Below are 18,726 nucleotides of genomic sequence, written 5' to 3' on the forward strand. Positions count from 1 at the left end.
TGAAATGATGTTGCAGCTTTTCCAAAGAACAATTTCCCTCTCCTCTTGCCTCCTTCTGCCTTTCCCTGTATATTTGATAGTACATCAGCTTCCTCTTGAAATGATCCCCAGTAGAGCACTTCAGCTATTTCAGCCGGGGTTTTTCTGAAGGTATTTTTTAAAAACCAGTTTCTACAGCGGAGTTTGGTTATAATGAAGAACAATAAGAAAAAAATCCCTCTGCCTTGGAGAGCCAGTCTTGTGCGCACTAATGCATGTGGTGAACTCTGTGCCTGGAATATCCCCACTGGATTCAGTCAGTGCTATTGTTTGCACACACAGAGTTAAGTACCTGTGTAAGTGCTTGCAAGGTGATGGCTTTAAATCTCACTGGAAACTAAAAAGATATGCAGTGCAGGAGAGACTAAACCAATGCAACTCACTTTCATTGTCTTTTTGTTTTATTATTATCTGTGTTTCTAAAGTGGCTGTTATTTAGCAACACATATAATGAAGCGAACACGATGATCTTCCAAAGGATTTCTTCACCCCACTCCAATACTTGTCATCACTTTGATCTAAGCAGGATATTCAGGAAACTTGCAGTCTGGGCAATTTCCCAGTGATGCTGAGTGAGTATCTGATATGACAGAAGACACCAAGGGCTACAGGATTTAATCCTTCCACAGTTTTTCAGATTAATAAATGACATAACAACGCCTCCAGAGTTATTTTCTTGCTGTTACTGCAGGATCGAATTTGGGTTTAGTCTGCTCCAGTGTTTCTCTTTGATGTAATTGCCTAGGAAATCACAGAACTATAGTCTTTTGAGTTGATAGGATTTTAAATGCTTATGGGTTTGAAAATAAGGACCAGATAAGGACTGTATCAGGAGTGAGATTAATGGCCAGCCTGCAGTGCAGAGATCTTGGGTGAGGTGCTGTCATCGATACCTTTGCCTCAGAGGAGAAGTTATTCTGCCTAGAGTTGTTTGCAGCATGTGAGTGGAGCCGGAGCAGCCTGTCTTGGTGGCCCAAATCTTCAATAAATCGATGGAAATCCTGGCATGGCCAGTGTATGTTCAGTGAACTTCACAGTTCTTACAGCCTTTCTGTGCAAAGTTTCACGGTGAACTGAACAATCACTTAGGATGCCATAGGCTATTTGCAATATCACCGGGTTTTCCTGGCAGCATTGCTAATACCGGTGCACCAGGCCAATCCAGAACAGCTGAAAAAAGGATGCTTGGAAAGCTGGAAAGATTTTTGTTCACAGTAACACCCGGTGTCAATGAATTGTGCGATGGGAAGTCTGAAAGCATGGATCTTTCTGGGTGCTGAATGAACCAGAGGAGAAATGACACCCCTCGGAGCTTTTGTTTCAGTTTCTGAACATCTTTTGGTATTCATCATCACTTTCAGTCACTGGTTTTTAAGATGTGTCTGTAAACAAAGGACTTCTTAGAAAATACTTTTTCAAGGGTAGACTGGAAAAGGGTGGAAGACTTTATGAAGCAAAAGCTAACAGCTTCCAAAGTATAACAATATAAGCACGTTAATAAACATTGAGTGGTAGGTCATAAAACTCCTTTCAGTTTTATATAAGAAAACAATACATTGTATAAAATCATAGAATAAATTACCTTTCTTCCTTTAAAAGCCTCAGCAGTTTCTCTTTAATGGCAACATAGTATTTGGAAATACTATTTCCTAAATAAACAATGTCATACTGCTTAACTTAAGGAAATGTACTTTGGTAACAAGAGTTTCAGCACTTGTTTTTCTCCCTTCCCTTTCTCTAGGACAGTTGCACTGCCTTCAGTGAGTTAGCCTAGCCTTGGCTGTGATGGACAAGGAGGCAAGCCAACTCGAGAGGGACCACATTCACAGTGTATATGAGAAAATTGCTCCTTGCTTCAATGACGCATGCTACAAGGCATGGCCAAAGGTGCAGCAGTTCATTTCAGAGCAGGAACGAGGCAGCCTGATTGCTGATATTGGTGAGTGGGTTGTTTGTCACATTGCTAATGACAGTCTCAGTATGTCCTCTCTTTCTATCAAGCAAAATTTGTGGCAGAAGAGTTTGGAGCTTGTGAATCAAACTGGGGAACCAAAATGGCCAGACTGACTATCAAAATTTGCCTCCTGCTTTGCTCCACCATTCATAGGTATATGAAGACAATTTTACTTTTCCCAGTATCCAGTAGGTCAACTAAACTGAAGCTAAATTTATTAAGATGTCATTAGTGGATGCTTATGTTGTGTATTGGTATGATAATTCTGGAATTTGAAATCTTGTTTAGCTCTTACAATGTGTAGTGGTGTGGCCAATTTGAAGCAAGTACCGTGATACTGTCCTGAGTGCTTTAGGGAACAATATGTGACAGGTTTTAAGTCCCTGAAGGTTTGAGAATGTCTAAATGGTGCAAGGGAAGTCTCTGTACTGGTTTCAGCACCTGCACAAGAAGTGGATACATGCTGGGTGCCCAAATGAGGTCTGGGCATTAACTCATCAGTTCTACGTGTTTAGGCTAGACTTCTAAATAGCTCTTTGGACCTGTAATCCTTTCCAACAGCACATATGTGTAGTCTCCCCACTATAGCATGGGAATGTTTGTGAAGGAGAAAAATTACTGAGGGTTGGAGTAATCACACTAACTTTTTGGGCGTCTTTCAAACATTACCATATACTTTTCCCAGTTTATCACAGTGTAAATGCTGGGAACTATATTCCTACCAGATCTTGGCAGATTTTCCAGTGTTTTCAATGTGAACAAATAAAATGTACGAAGAACCAGCACATTGAATTTTTACTGATGTCACAGACTTTGGGCTTTGTTAGTGCTGTAATTTAAGCTCAGGCTTGGCTCCTGGGCTTTGGCCTGCAGAGGCTGCTGGCACGCTGCTGTGGTGTCTGTGGCCAGAGACGAGTTTTGTGTGAAACACAATTGCCAAGAGTGGTGGCACGGTGCTGGAAAGGAGCCTACCTTCAGGGCTCTCCTCTGCCCCTCCATCCCTGGGAAGCAGCCTCTGGTGTCGGATTAGAGGAATCGTATTTAGTAGCTGTTGTTTGGCTGCTACTGGAGCCTTCCCCTCCAAAAGTGAAAACCAGAAAAAGTCCTGGAGTTCTTTTCCAGTCAGAGCTCCAGGGTAGACCTCTTTCTGCTCTTTCTCCTTGGAAAACCAAGTCTAATGTTAGCCAAGTTCTGGCACCAGTTCACAGCACCTCTTCTCAGCTGGTGCTGAAGTCAGGCATGGGAAGGACTGAGAGAGCCCCAGCTTTTCTCTGGATAGCTTTCCTTCATTCCTGGGAGGTGGGATCAGCAGTTAATATTAGACAGGCAGTTAGGAGCAGACTTCTATCTGCAGGTCAGCAATGATTCATCTCCCGTTCAAATGGCATAACAGATCTATGGGGCTGGGAGGCTCCTTACTGAACACAGGGACCCACTCAGGGTTTCAGAATAGGTGCTATGGGGTGGCTGTAACCTAAATATAGGGACTTAAATATTTGGAAGGCTCTAAAATAACTATAATTTTTTTTTCATTAATTAGAGATAAAATCTGGGCTCTGACCCAAGCTCAATGTTTGATGTAAGCACAGCCATAAACAGGACGTGAACTAAGGTCTGCACAAGGTACAGGGTATTACTGGTAGCCAGATGCACTTACCTCCCTGATCTTAATCTGAACTACGATATTTATGATGCAAGTGGGAAGACAAGTTTTTAAAATTAACAGTCTACTTTAAAATGCACTTTGTGTTAAGATCCAGATAATTCTGCAAATAGATTATCAAAAATTTAGATAAGATCCATTTTACTGCCGACATTAAAATCCTTCTTATCTAAAGATGTCTGCCTTTATTTCAACACAACAAGTATTTCAGTTTGGGAAGATGTAAATTTCCATGTCACAGGCTCCATTATGAAAAGGAAACTGCGTGGAGATACCAGAAAAAGAAACTCCCCTGTTGTCATGGTGACAGCAATTAGCAGCAGTTAAAACAGCAAACAATGGATTTAATGGTTTGGTCTAATAGTGACTTAATTACTTAGCAGTCTAGTTTGTCTATCAGCACTTCAATACACAGGAATAATTCAGTGCAGTGCTCCCACTACATGATGCTTTCAGTTAGCATTTTGAGTCTATTACAAGCAGAATTGCAGTAGCATCATTACCATAAATATTTTTGATTCTGTATGTGGTGGGAAGGCCAAGGTAAATGCTCTCTAGCAATCCCACTTGAACACCTCCTGTCATGCAGCAGAGAGCCTGCTAGACGCAAAGGAGCAGTCTGTGCTCATTGTACTGTGATTGTAAAAAATAACCTGAATTCCACTGCAATTGTATCATCTCCTTTAAAATGGGTGGAGAATTTCAAGCTATTAGGCCAGTCAAGAGCGTACATCATGGCTTATGTCAGGAATACATTTTCTTTTGTATAGACACCAAATGTCCGCCTTTCTTTCTCCTCCTCATTATTACTTCAGGCTGTGGAAACGGCAAATACCTTCACATCAGTTCTCAAGTCTATAAACTGGGTTGCGACTACTGTTTCCCAACGGTGGAATCAGCACGAAGTGAAGGCCATGAAGTAACGGTATGCCATAGCTTGTGTCTGCCTTATCGAAGCGAGTGCTTCGATGCTGTCCTGTCCATCGCTGGTAAGTTCTGCATGCTGCCAGTGTCTATAGGCCAGCACTTTAAAGAGTCTAAACCACTTAGGCCGGCATCGCAGTCTTTTCTAGGTTTGGGTTTTTTTAGTGACCAACAGAATATTTTGGGTTGTGTAGACCAGGTAAATCTATATGAGCACAAGGAATGTATATTATTGCAAAGTCAGTGAAAAACTGCAAAATGGGTAAGTCACACACAAGTGAGCTGAATTTTATTCTAGCCCAATCACAGCTGAACTACAATGTGCAAAACAGGAGAGCGCCCTGTTTGTGCCTTACCACATGGCAGAAATTTGAAATGTTGGCTCTGTCAGGAAGGAGATATAACAAAACTTGCTTAGGAACACTGAGCATATTCAAAGCACAGTATTAAATCCTTCTGCACCTTTCCAAACACTGTTTTTTTCCTCCCATGCTCCATGTTTTGTCAGCCAACACAATCATTTTTGTGCTTATGAAGAAGGATGACCATGACACTGATCCAGCTGGAAAGTAACCCAGCAAAAAGAAAGGTTGCTTTTAGCTGAATCAGTTACCCATTGCTTCATTGCAGAGAGACCTGTTTCAGCAAAAGCAGGGGATAATGCAGGGAAAGAACAAGGAGCCGATGACAAATCAAGCAGAAGTGCTTATGTCAGTGGCACTGCTGCCTTAAAATGTAAGATTTTCCCTTTTTGTTCAGTTGCCCTTTTCAAAATACCTTAATGACGGAGGAACTACCCGTCTTTGCCACTTTTAAAGCAGACACTGAATGGTAGCTTTAGCCTTTGCTTTTTTCTCTTCTAAATTTTGAGGGTTCTTTTGTTCTGGAAGTCTTGATATTATTCAACCACCTTTCAAAAGTTAGTTATTAAGCTTATACTGATTAAAAGTTGGGCAATACTGTAAATAAAACAAATTACAGTGCTCAGCAAACTTGATTTTCCTTTTCTTAACCAAAGAAGTGTGAAGGTCTCCAAGCCTTGTTAAATCAAAGTGAAATGTTAATACCTCACATCTCTTGAAGTTAGTGAGTAGCCTGACACAGCCTTTTCTCCAGGTCTCGGGTGACCTTTCCTGAAGCCCTGAAGGACTTTACTTTTCAAGCCCAGGTCCATTTGACATTTGAAGGAAATTTGAGATTGCATTATTGTCACTGGTACATCATTGTGTGGGGCTGTGAACCATGCTCAGCTACACCATCTGAAAATCTTTCAGTCATGATTTAAGAAACATGACCAATAGCTAACAGTCCTTATTATTAGATTTTCACATCCTTTGCCCAGATGGAGTAACAACCCTCGTGTGCCCAAAGGTGATTTAGCATTCTCTGGAAATCCAGGGTAAGGAAATGAAGAACAAGCCAGATTTGTTGAAAAGGGTATGTAGCAATGTTCAGAAGTTGTCTGACTCCGAAGAATCTGTGCCCCAGGAGTACTTATGAACAGCCTACAGAAAAGCGGAGTAGCTGGGCTGCAGATGCAGAGCTACAGACCTCCCTATCCACAGCAAGCTGAAAACCTTGTTTGCAGGGCTGCTGTGCGAGAAGATAGAATCGGTGACAAATCCAGAAGGACACTTGGGCAACAGGTAGAACTGCGTGGTTATGGACAGTGGCCCTTTCAGCGCTATAATATGGTTGCAAATTACAAAGTTATTTCTGTTACAGCCTTTACCAACACAGGTCATGCATGAACCATAGTAATGATCGTGTTTCCTTACTATTGATGAAAAATATGATTCAGATGCATCATAAAGCTTCAAATAATACGTTAAATTATTATATATACAAGTATATAGTATAATACTAATATAGTACATATATACTATAGTTTGGGTAAGCATGTGCTCTTTTAATCTTCAGAGGATTGTCAAAGGAGGCAAGAAATTTCTGTAGGTGTTCTAAAGCCAGGTCTGTAGTAGGAAATATTGGCAGAAGAGGAGCGTCAAGCCTAACCTGATGATTTTTCCTTGTACTCAGCACCTATTGCATATGCATATATAATGAAGTATTTTTGCTAGTTCCATGAATAGAATCACCTATACTGACAAGAAACAAATCTAGACATGACATATCAGCAAAAGTTTAAAATGTGCTGCTTTCAAATGCTTAACTTTCTGTTCAAGGAGACAAATTTGCCCTGTGAGTATACAAGTCATTCCACAATGTTTTCACTGCCTTAAGAAAGAAATCACTTTCCCAGTGTATTCATAGCATAATTTTATTTGATATTTAATATCATCAAACAACAGAAATCATCCCATTGCCATTTACTGATGGTTTTGTTATTGTTAGCGTGATGAAGCCATTCCTGTATTATTGAAATAAGTAGGATTTCTGCCACTTGCAGTAATGAAAAGAGGACTGTCAAGGTAGCTTTCTCCTTTATATGGAAAGGTCACATTCTGTGTTAATAAAATCTTGTATATGCTGGGCTCTTGGACTCTGAAATGGGCAAAGGATAAGAAGAAGCTTTTTCTATTCATTTAGAGAAGTAATTTCTTTCCTCCAAATGCAAAGGTGAAGACATCATATTTTCCTCTCCTGTTAGGAGTCAGATGCTCAAGTCCATAAAGTTATTTTATATTAATGAAATATCTGATCAGACTCTTCATCCCAGTGGGAAAAAAGGGTTTCTGAAGTGAAGAGCATCAAATGGCTTTCGTTGGTGTTAATACCAATATGTGAAAATTAACTTTGCTTTAATCTGTGATCTTTTAGTCATGTAGTAATTTAACAGAGAAAGCAAGGGGAACCTAGGGGACATAAACATGTCTAGTCCTCTAATTTACACTGCCTGAGAAAACGGTCTGCGTAATTGCAAATAGTATAATTCTTAAAGTTTACAAGGTGGAAGAGTCTCTTGGGGAAAAAAGGAGTCCAAATAAAAGGTCCAGGACAGTTTCCTTACTATATAGGGTTCTGTCTTTATGGTAGAATTCCATGAGACGCTGAGCAAGAAGAAACCAAGTGTTAGTATCAGATCATATCAGTGTAGTTACATTGCACTGTTGTGCCAATTAATGTGGGCACAATATTGCAATGCTGTCGTGACACAGTTTCTTTAGCCCATAAAGAAACCTCATACTTCTGTGCACCATTGGTTATCTCTGCATAACGCTGAGTTTTGTCAGATAGGTGTATCATCACTACTTGCCAGGTCTCCTAAATTCTGTTTTTCCTAAGGATCAGTCAGGATTACATTCTAACAGTTTTTTAACTTTTTCCAACAAAAAGGCACTGTGGTCAGAAAATTACATTTTCTAAAAGAAGCAAAGTTAAAGGCACAAGAGGCAATTTGTCCCAGTGGAAAGCAGAGTATAACAACGTCTGGTATGACAGCATCAGGAACTCTCTAATGCCGTAGAAATTGAAAAGAAATCATCAAAAAACATCACTATCAATAATTACAAGAGATGGTGTGAAGAACCAAAGTCAGCATGACTACAGCATAACATGAATTAGAACTAGGATAAGGTTTTATAAATGTATACAAAGCAAGAGGAAAACAAAAAGGAAAGAAGAGCAAATAACAGATGACAAGGGAAGCTGCATTTTTCTTTGGTCTTTACAAAAAGTTAACAGTAGTCATCAGCAAGGTAGTAGAGTTTTAACCAGAGGACAGGAGTTTAGACTATAAAACATAAATTATGTCTTAAAGAATATTTAGATAAATTAGGTTACACAAATTGTTAGGAAATCATGAAATTAATCTCAAACTACTGAGAACTAGCAAATTATCCTAAAGATCTCCAGCAAGTGAAGAAAAGCAAACATAATACTTGTTTCCAAAAGAGAAAGGACGTCAAGAGGAAGCCAGCCTAATTTAGATTTATACAAGGATACTAGAATAAATAATTGAAATAATCTAATTTAAATAGAATAAATTATTTAAACCTATAGAATACTAATGTAGTGGGAAACAGCCAACATGTATTTGTCAGGAGCAAGCCAATCTGCTTTCTGTCTTTGAGATACAGAACCCATCGAGAGGGATGTACCATGCTCAGGAAGGAAACAGTCAATGAACAAAGTGAGAAATAATGGCCAGGCAAGATGGACCACAGGCCAAATACGTGTGAGTAGTGTCCTGCTGTTACAAAACCAGCCAAATACCTGTCTGGAGTATGGTGACAGCAGTTTCATGGAAGGCAGAAGAATGAGTCACCCTCCTGCACTTGGTACTTTTGAGATCCTAGGTGGAATATCCTACCTGCTTTTGGGAACCATGCCTTACAAAGTTTGCAGTCAATATGGAGACATTTTAAATAACTGATATTTAGAAAATCTGAATTATTAGAGGAAGCTGAAGGAATTGGGTTTGGTTAGTCAAGAAAGGAAAAAAATTAAAGACTGAAGGAAACATAATAGTCTTCAAATACATAAATGATTTTTACAGAAAGCTGTTCTTTATTTGACATGGGAAGAAAAAAAAATCACCTTACTCTGCAGCAAAGGTTATTTACCTCAGATATGAAAAGGCTTTTAAGAGCAGGTTAGACCAATTTGGGTCACATCTGGGCCAAGCGTTTACTCCTGCCTTGGAGATGGAAGATGAATGACCTCTATTTTTCTGCATCTATTTTAATGTAAAGGCCACCTGGCCCTTCTGAGAAAAAAATCCGTTGACTCCCCTGTATCCAGTTGCTGCCTAATGTTAATACAGCTCCTCTCACAGCAGCAAACTCTCCTCCCTGATGGAAGTCAGAGGTGCAAAATACTAACAAAGTCTGAATATCGTAAGAGGTCTCGGAGGCAGAGGAGAAGTGCCACCCATAGTGAGGGTCACCCACAGAGTACCTCTGCTTCTTCTGAGACATCTGCAAGCCCCAATTTCAGCTTTGGTCTCATCACTCTTAGTGTTTTATTTAAAGTGAATAATACAGTTATTTCTAAGCTAGTAATTGCGAATTCTTAGAGATGCGGAGAAGCTCCGAAGGACAGTCAGAGCCTGTGGTTGACACCCGCAGGCTTTATCTGTCATTCACGCAGTTGCTGCCACTGGGCTTGTCGGCTGGCAGCGTTGTCTATCGGTGCAATTCTCACCAACAGCGAGGAGCCTGATTTCTGTCTCACTTCATTAAATCAGGACCTTTGTGTTCCTTGCATTGATATTTTCATGCAAGTTATAATTGATTTATCAAAAATATCCTGTTTATTTCCAGTGGATGATACATAGTTATCTCAGGATGGGGTCTGGTCAGAAAACTTGACTTTTTTTTTTTTTCCTTAGAAAAACGTGCATCACAACAGAACGAGCTCTGCCCCTTACAGTCCCCTCTATTTCTCCAAGTCACTGGAGTGCAAAACTGGTGCAAGCTCCAAATACACCCTCATATTTAGCTTAATTTTCACAGTAGCAGCCAGCAGCCTGCTCAGCATTTTTAAATGCAATCATTTATTTTAGACCACAGCTAGCTATCTGTGGTCTTATCGCTGTCATTATGCTGACAGTATATCTGTTTTAAATCTCACCTACATGTTCTTAACAACATGTTACCTGGTCGCAAGGACTTGACCAGCTGCTGGGTGTCACTAAAAGAGGTGACAGCTTCTCGCCAGCTGCACAACTTGCTCGTGTACGGATGTTGTCCTCTGCTCGCTCGGGCTGCAGAGCAACACGGCTGTGGTTTTGGAGGGAGGGATGGCTGAGCTGCTTCCACGTGATGGTTTTGGCAGGTTTGTGCTGCTACCTGAGAGCAGGCTTCCGAGAACGGGGATTTCACTCCGTACTACCAAAAGCTTATTCTCCTGCTGAGTAAGACATTGAGATCCAGAATGGATCCAGACCGGCATTCAGGCACCTGAGCTGGGTGCGCAATTAAACCTTTTTCCACTAAGCAAAGATCCGTAGTGCCAAGGCCTCTTTGGAGGGCAGTGACTAGCAGAGCATTGCAGAGATTTCGCTTTTTTTCCTCTTCCCACTTCAGCCAAGTCCTCCGGGCACTCACCCAGAAAGCGGAAAGGCTCGATTCCCTCCCTTCCTCAAACCCACATTTCCAATACTCGGGGACGTGTCTAGTCCTCCAGCACTCAGCTCTGTTGGCTGGAGAAACCCACCGCCGCCGTCCCTTGGAACCGGCAGCCAAAAAGCCCCAGGGAGCCTGATCCTGTAGCCCGGCACGTAGGAGCACACGCAGGAGGGAAGGAAGGGCAGCAGGCACCTCGAGGGCGGCACAAAGCCAGGGAGGGGAACAGCGTGATGAGCACTGCTCCACCTGACCTTGTTTTATTCTCCTCTTCTGCTGATTTTTAGCTACAGGTGTTCCCACTGCTGTGACAAGCATTTCAGAATTATCTTTAACATAAATGCAGAATTAATCCTGCTGAAACCAGTGTAGCTACCCAGATGCTTAAAATTAAGCATATAATTATATTCCTGAATCAAGGCTTTAATAAGTTAATTAAATTTCATAATTATAATGATTTTTATGAAGGCAGCATCCTCATTTGCTAATGCTAACCATAAATGTGCGAAAATAAAAGAAGGAGCGAGTTTTCCGATGTAAGTAATTAATGAGTTATGTTTTTAATAGGAAAAAGTTTTTAATGGAAACACTGTTTGAAGTTTACTCAGTAATTCTTTTAAACAATTCTTTGGTATATTAGTATTTTTCCTCCCCTCTTTATTTTTGATACCACCATAATGAAGAGAATAAAATCATACTTAACTTAGAATCATGCCTTATATATATGTGGCAATTGTTCCTATTATTAGAGCTGACAGAGACAAAGTGACAAAGTGACATCTGAAGTGTATATACAGTATATACAAAAGAGTCTCAAAGATAAAGATTCTGTGATCCTTAAATACTTTCCAAATGTCTCTGAAGGGATTTAAGTTCAGCAAAGAAGTTTGACAGAGAAAAGCAATTTCTGATTACACAGATTTCTTTTTGCCATTTAACAGGGTTTAAATTAAATCACTGACCTAAAATACTAATTTTGAAAATGACTTCTAAAAAAAAAATTCAGACAAAGTTGTCGATGCTTTCAGGTTTGTTCTCTGAAGACAGCTGAATGACACAAAAATGTATCATGCATTGTCTGCTTGTTCTAAATAATCCCTTTTAGTAGGATTAGTCACAGTATTAAATTAAGAGAAGGAGCAATTAATTATATTCTTATGAAATGAAGAAGAGAAGAATCTTTGAAATGTTCTCCTTTCCTCCTCACCCCCTCCCTTTGAAATCTAAAATTGCATTATGGATTTTTCAGTTATGGAAAATCTTTCAGTCTTCGATTTAAACAAAAGTGGTGGGAATGAGCGGTACATGGCACAAAATTAATTTGGATTGACTTTTAGGTACGCTAGGGGAATGTATGGCCAAAATGAAAAGGAATGCTTGATTTATAACAACTGTTAATCCATGAAGCAAGGCCTTGCTGCTGCAAAGAGCTGTCAGGGGTTTTGGACAAGCACCTGTGCTCACCCCAAACAAATATTTTGTGCTTAGATTTCCTTTTTGCAATGTTTTATTTGGATGTTTAAAAAATTGAATGTGGTCCTACTTGTCCTCATCACCATGGCATGGTGTTGGTTGGTACGATAATGATATAATGTTCCTTAAAGCTGTTTTTTGTAGTGAACTTAAGAGGTTTTCCTAGCTTTCGTTACAAGGGTTGCATAACAGCTAAAAAGCTCTTAATATGCTTCTGTGTTTTTTTCCATGAGGAAAAAATTGAGTTTATCCTCCAAGCACGAGGATAAACTTTTGGAATAAACGATAGTAGGTAGACAGCTACAGAGGAGAGCAGTGTAATAATAAGGATGTGTCACTAACTCTCTGATAAACTTGGGAAAACAACCACAGATTATTAAGAGAGATTGCGAAGGCAGTGAGGGCAGAAAACACAATATTGAGACACCGCAATTATCCATATGTAGGTTGTGTAAATGATACATCGGGGCATGAAACCTCCTGGAAAAATTAATCTGAGAACGCACAAAAGGGAAGCAACTCTTATTAGTCTGGACCAGTGCATCAGGCCCACATCAATAAGTAATTGTGCAAGAACCACATTCTCCCACTGAATTTAATGTGACCGTAACCAAACCTCCTGCTAGGAACAAAAATGCTTTAAAAAATCCACTGCATAAAAGTTTACTACCAAAAAGGAAGAAACTCTAAGGAAAATTGAATGGGAAAGCCAGAATGGTAAAATGCTAGCAGACGAGTGTGGAAAGTGCTGAAAGACTCAATGTTGAATGCTTAGTGTAGGTGTATGGCACCTATAAAAAGGCTGCTGTTTGAGAGATTCCTATGTAATTTATAGTTACAAATCAAATGAATAGGCTAGTGATAAAGTTTGCTTTATGGTGACATAGAGATATTCAGAATTGCTGACTGCAAAGTTGCAAAAAAAGTCTTGCGAAACTAATGACTGGGTGCAAAACTGCAGAAAAGTCCTTGTTGATAAATGCTAGGTAATGTGCATAGAAAAAAATAACTAAGCATACAGGCACAGTGGTACCCTCTATCCTTGCTCCGGAAAGAGATACTGAAGTCATTAGATTCATTTTCATTAGCTCAGTGTTCAAACCTGATCAAAAAAGTATTGAAATATTAGGAACAAAAATGAAAATCCAGAAGAATGGTAGAAGGTAAATACCTGGTGCATCCATATCTTGAATACTGCATGAAATTCAGGTTTCCTCCGTCTCTGGAAGGTCCTTATAATGATCAAAGGTGCCAACTGTTTATGTATGAGGATAGATTAATGGGCTAGGGCTTTTCACCTAAGAAAGAAGAGTATCATCATAAAAGTACCATAGAAGAAGTGTATACATCATACTGCTCCTAGGGGAGAGGGAGCTAGCATTCTGGAGCCCAGAAATGATATTAAATTAGTGAATAGGGAGTAAATTTCTGCGGTTTCTTAGAACAGGAGAACCGCGGGGAAAGATTTAAAATGGAAGGAACCATTTTTCTAAAAAATATATAATCAAAGTGCAGATTCCTTTGATATGTGAATTTGTGTAATCAGAAGTACAAGTGAGTCCAAGAAAGTATCCATGGAGGACAGACCCATCACTGGCTATAAGACACAAGCTCCAGCCCGCGGCTGAGGAAGCTTTTAGGCTGCCGACTGCAGGAGACAAGGGGAGGGAGCATCACTGTTCTTCCCTCCTTTCTTTCCTGAACCTCTGGTGCTGCTCGTTGCCACAGCTCCGTGCTGGAGGGCTGTTTGCTCCGGCCCAGGCTGAGTTTCCTCTGCCCTGATATTGTTTTCACCACCTGCAGGCTTCTGTATTTATTGTAATTTAGGACAAAACTGATTTTCATTTCAAGTACCAGTTGTTATGACAAGTGCAGTTTGAAGCATCTGGACCCTTGTTTTACAGTGTTTGGATGGTGGGAAATCACCTTAAAATACGTTGAACAGCTGGTGAAAGATTGTTCTAGGGGTGTAGTACTGCAGGACTCCAGGGAGACCTTATTGCGGTCTTTCAATGCTAAAATGCTTGTAAGAAGGATGGAAAAAGTTTTTACCAGGGCCTGTAGTGACAGGACAGGGGCAAGTTTTAGACTGAAAGAGGGTAGATTTAGATTAGATGTAAGGAAGAAGTTCTTCACCGTGAGGGTGGTGAGGCACTGGAACAGGTTGCCCAGCGAGGTTGTGGCTGCCCCATCCCTGGCAGTGTTCAAGGCCAGGTTGGATGGGGCTTGGAGCAACCTGGTCTAGTGGAAGGTGTCCCTGCCCATGGCAGAGGGTTGGAACTAGGTGATCTTTAAGGTCCCTTCCAACCCAAATCATTCTATGAGTCTATGAAATACCGCCCCAGTGCCATCTGCTCATCAGTATGAGAGGAACTGCGGGAGAAGCAGATCCGAACCATTCCCACCGGCGCAGAGGGAAGCAGGCTCGTGTCCCTGCTGGGCTGCGATCAGGCCCTCGGGGAGGGTTTGAGCCTCACCGCCAGCTAACGTGAGCCGCTCCATCTCTGAAACGGCACCTTTACTGCACAGTACAGATTGTTCAGTTTAAACACAGTTTCAACATACAAGGAATTTAATGTCAAGGAAAAGAAAGAAATTATTTTTTTATAAGCCGCCTGCCTTAGGTGAATGTGGCTGCCTGGTGATCTTGGAGCCTGACAGGTTTGGCTTTGATTAAAAACAATCGTGTGCAATAATTCACGTGATAATCTGTGATTTCAGGATAGTGTGATGTTGCCCCATGCAGATGCTCTATTTCCTTGCATTATGCATTTTTAAATTGAATACATCACCCATAGCTTTTAAAATTATCTGACAAATTTATCTTGACAACACTGAAGTTTTGCTCAGTGTGAGATTTTATTAATATACTGTAATTTCTTAAATGATACTTGATCCCTTTTTAATGAAAATAGCCATAATGTTTCAATGTCAACGTCTCAACTAGTGCTAGAAGACCTGAGCTTTTGGAATTGATTTCTGTTCATCTCAAACAAGTGAGACCTACAGGCAGAGCAGCTGAATAACTACATGTTAAAAGACCCTATTTCTTCAAAGCTCGCCTTTTGATCGTCACATTGCCGCCAAGGCTCTGAATGCATCATTCATTGCAGGGAAAGTGTTTTCCTATCTCAGCTGGATTGCATGCTGTTATTCTTTTAATTGTAAAGTGTCTTTTTTTTATGAGGCAAAATGGATCTGATGGTGAATGGCTGCCCTGACAGACACAGAGAGGCTGCACATACAGAGCTTCTGCTAGCATTTTCTATACTTACGTTTCTCGAAGGAATCGAAAGCTTGCACCTTTTTTTTTTTCCCTTGAGAGATCTGTTATTCTTCTGTGGAAACCAACACCTCAACAGCTTAACCAAAAACTGGTTTATCATTGTAACCTGAAGTGGTATGTGTAGAAGTATCTGCCCAAACCGGTACAGGCATTTTCACTGAGGAAAATATATGGTTGGATAAATATCACTAATCCTATTGCTTTTTGTTTTCAGTGTCTTTAATATGTCCCCTTTCCTTTCCAGCACTATTCCCGAATTTTCTCCTATTCTTGTTTCTCATGTAACATTCATTTGATGTAGTTGAAACTTCGCTGAGGTCCCTGCTGTGCACCAAGACCTAATCAACCTCGACATCTGTTGCGAATTGCTCTAGAGCTGCTCAGTCTGAGAGCAGGAGCCGACCTGCAGAGCTGCCGTTCGGCAAATGCCTGCCAAAGCCTAAGGCCAATGGCCCTTTACGGGGCAAAAATTTTTACTGAAATGGGAGTCGAATTTAAACTCAGTTCTGACTCAAGCAAAGCTGTGCCGCTTGAGTTTCACCATCGTAATGGTGAGGCGTTCTCCATGTCGTGCATGTTTGTGTGGTGTGGGGGGTTATCAAGCACGAGTGGGACTATCTAATTATTTTTTTTTCATGATATATGCTTGTTAATGGCAGAAGTAGACAAACGCTAGTTGACTAAGTGTCTTTCACCCATATGTTGATGATTTAAATATATCCCAGGCTGATAGCGACTGTTCATTTTTTCTGCTGTTACTGACGTCTGACAATAAAGGAGAAGAAATGGGCAGGCGGTTTTAACCTAGTCCTTTTTAACGGGTTATCATCAGCAGGATCACTAGCACGGCTGTTGCAAGGACCATGTATGGCCTCGGTCTTTCAGAAGTGCTTCTTTCAGGCTGCAGATGAGCATTAGGTGAGGGTAAAAAAGGGCCAGGTTGCTTTGCCACTGCCCGAGTGGTAGCCTTTCACTGAGAAAACGAGTCTGTTGTGTTGTTCATTGCTGATCCGAAAGATGTCTTTTGTTTCAACGTTTCTAAATTCTGCTGTGTTTTTAAAATAAGTCAGCGTGTTATGAACTCTTTAGAGTTAGAGATAGCACAATGTTCGAGATGTTAGAGGTAGTACAATAACAGGTAGCACAATGGAAGATAAATGATGTATTCCTGTGGTGCAAACCACAGGCTGCCAGCGTGTCAGAGCCAGTCCCTGTCCTTATACTCTGTATTCATTAGTGCCTCGAGGGATACTTATTCACCTTATCTGTTCTGTTCTAGTGATTCACCATTTTTCAACGGAAGAGAGGTGCATGCGGGCAATAAAAGAGACGGCTCGTATCTTAAGAGTAGGAGGCCAGATAATGATATATGTGTGGGCAATGGAGCAAAACCGGAGAAGATTTGAAAAGCAAGACGTCTTTGTTCCTTGGAATCCTTCACCTCCTTCCTGCTCCTCGGGTGAGCCTTGCCCACGTGGAGTACAAAAATCAATCCTTCACAAGGACAAAGAGCTGGCTTTGAACCAGCCCTGTCATAAGTTGGACGGGACTTCAGAGGTACACAGGACAGCAAGGAGCTCATCCTGTGGAGGGGAGAAAAAAGCGCTGTGGACGGCGTTAGAGAAATCTCGGAGATGGTCTCTGTTCTCAAGATCACTTGACTCGGTATTAGGTGTGGGTGATCAGCGGCACCAAGAAGACCTCATTAGATACTGCAGTTACGATGTTCAGCTGAATGAATTAAACAGGGGAAAAAAAGCTGAAAAAAGCGGAGACCGTAGCTTTCTGAAACACGCTTCTGATTTTTTTTTCTACATTGCAAACCGAGTTTTGAAAATACAACAGCTTTTGAAGTGGCTGTTAAACCTGTGCTGCCCATGTCACGCTGCTTGAAGGCTTTCAGAAGTTGCTATTCAGAATTAGGGCAAGCAACTACACAGCTCCCTGTGCCTGCAGATACTCTTCACAGTTGCAGCAGAGTGTGTTTACCTGACCTGATTTCACATCAGAAAGAATTAGCTGTCAGACGACAACTTAAAATAGACCATCACCCAAAACAAGGAGCTTTCTGCCAACCTCAGAACGAAAGGAGACCAGGCTCTTCTCTGCAGAGAGCAGTCAGTGAGCGCACCCCGACCACCCAGAGCCGGCAGCAGACCTGGCTGAGGTACCACCACGTTTTTAAAGAAGGGGAGTTGGCTGAGCTGATAGACTGTCATATTCCTGAGCTATACATTACTCAGTCATACTTTGACCATGCCAATCGGTGCATGATTGCAGAAAAGACTGAAATGTGGAAGATCTAGGGGAAATTTCCTTATTGAAATGCACCACGAATACTTCAGGGCTTTCTTCCTTTTGAAAGCTCAGCACCTTTGAAAATCTTTCCTGAAGCTTTTTATAGCCTCAGGTTTGTTTTAGGGGAGAGGGGGACATATGAGGAGGAGACTGCTTTGAAACTCTCAGGTTCTGTGACTTTGTTTTCTTTGATTTTGTTCTTAAAATACATCTCTATTGATTTTTTTTTCTAGAGTTATTATTTCAGACCGAGCGCATTTTAGCACACTGACCCCTTTCCATAAACAGCTGCCAGCTGTGTTTGTTGCTTGAAAATAAGTAAAATACAGTTGGAAGGTGACTGCTAGATTATTTTTTACATGTGCATTAAAAAGCTTTGTTATTCATTTATAACTATATAATCATTTGTGTCAACTTTTTATTTTAAAATTTATCGTGCTCTGCCACTTGATGTAACATAACGCAGGAAGTAATTGAAAGATGCACTATTTTATTACAGTTCACTTTGTCAGCCTATATGATAGTTCTAGTCATACTAGACAGACAGTCTTTTATGAGAATTACTAGGTGTATAGAGCCTTCATGGCAGAGACAGTAATTCATGACACTGTCATAGTCTAGAGATCTTTTTCATTGCCTGGTGGCAGTCACAGCCAGGAAAGCAAAGAGCTATTTCCCTCCATATATGCCATTACATGACCCCCCCAAAAAATAGTTTTAAAAGTGAGCTTCACGTGTATGCTTAAGTCTTTCTCCCTATCAGCAAAACTAGAAAAAGTCAGAAGGATCTAATAACTCATTTAAATCTGTACAGTGAATGAGCATAGCAAAGTGCTCCAGCGACCGCTAGTCAACTGAGAAAATATTTATTAATATCAGCATGCAATGCTAATGCTTTTATCTACAGATCTCCCTTTTGCAAAGAAGATCGGATTCATTACACAATTTTTATAGGTAAAGAAACTGAGGTAAGTAATTTTGCTTAAGGTTGCAATGTAGAGTAAATATTTGGAAGAAAAACAAACAAAAATCCCAAGCAACACAGCTGCTTTGCTGATGATCA

General features: G+C 40.7%; 1 protein-coding gene across 1 annotated transcript; it reads left to right on the forward strand.

Annotated features, from left to right (window-relative positions):
• Positions 1-1,824: 1,824 nt before the first annotated feature.
• Positions 1,825-17,943, forward strand: LOC115353602 (probable tRNA methyltransferase 9B). Its single transcript, XM_030043255.1, has 4 exons — positions 1,825-1,978; positions 4,472-4,645; positions 16,645-16,922; positions 17,375-17,943. The coding sequence occupies exons 1-4, from the start codon at positions 1,825-1,827 to the stop codon at positions 17,669-17,671; spliced, it is 903 nt and encodes a 300-aa protein (XP_029899115.1). The 3' UTR covers positions 17,672-17,943.
• Positions 17,944-18,726: the final 783 nt, after the last annotated feature.

This window comes from Aquila chrysaetos, chromosome 19 (genome assembly GCF_900496995.4).
Source record: "Aquila chrysaetos chrysaetos chromosome 19, bAquChr1.4, whole genome shotgun sequence".
NCBI lineage: Eukaryota > Metazoa > Chordata > Aves > Accipitriformes > Accipitridae > Aquila > Aquila chrysaetos.

Bases quoted from the DNA above. Each gene is read 5' to 3' on its own strand.
- LOC115353602 (XM_030043255.1), top strand. From the start codon at position 1,825: ATGGACAAGGAGGCAAGCCAACTCGAGAGGGACCACATTCACAGTGTA. The intron at 1,979-4,471 runs GTGAGTGGGTTG...TTATTACTTCAG, and splicing joins CAGCCTGATTGCTGATATTG to GCTGTGGAAACGGCAAATAC. The intron at 16,923-17,374 runs GTACACAGGACA...ATTTCACATCAG, and splicing joins AGTTGGACGGGACTTCAGAG to AAAGAATTAGCTGTCAGACG.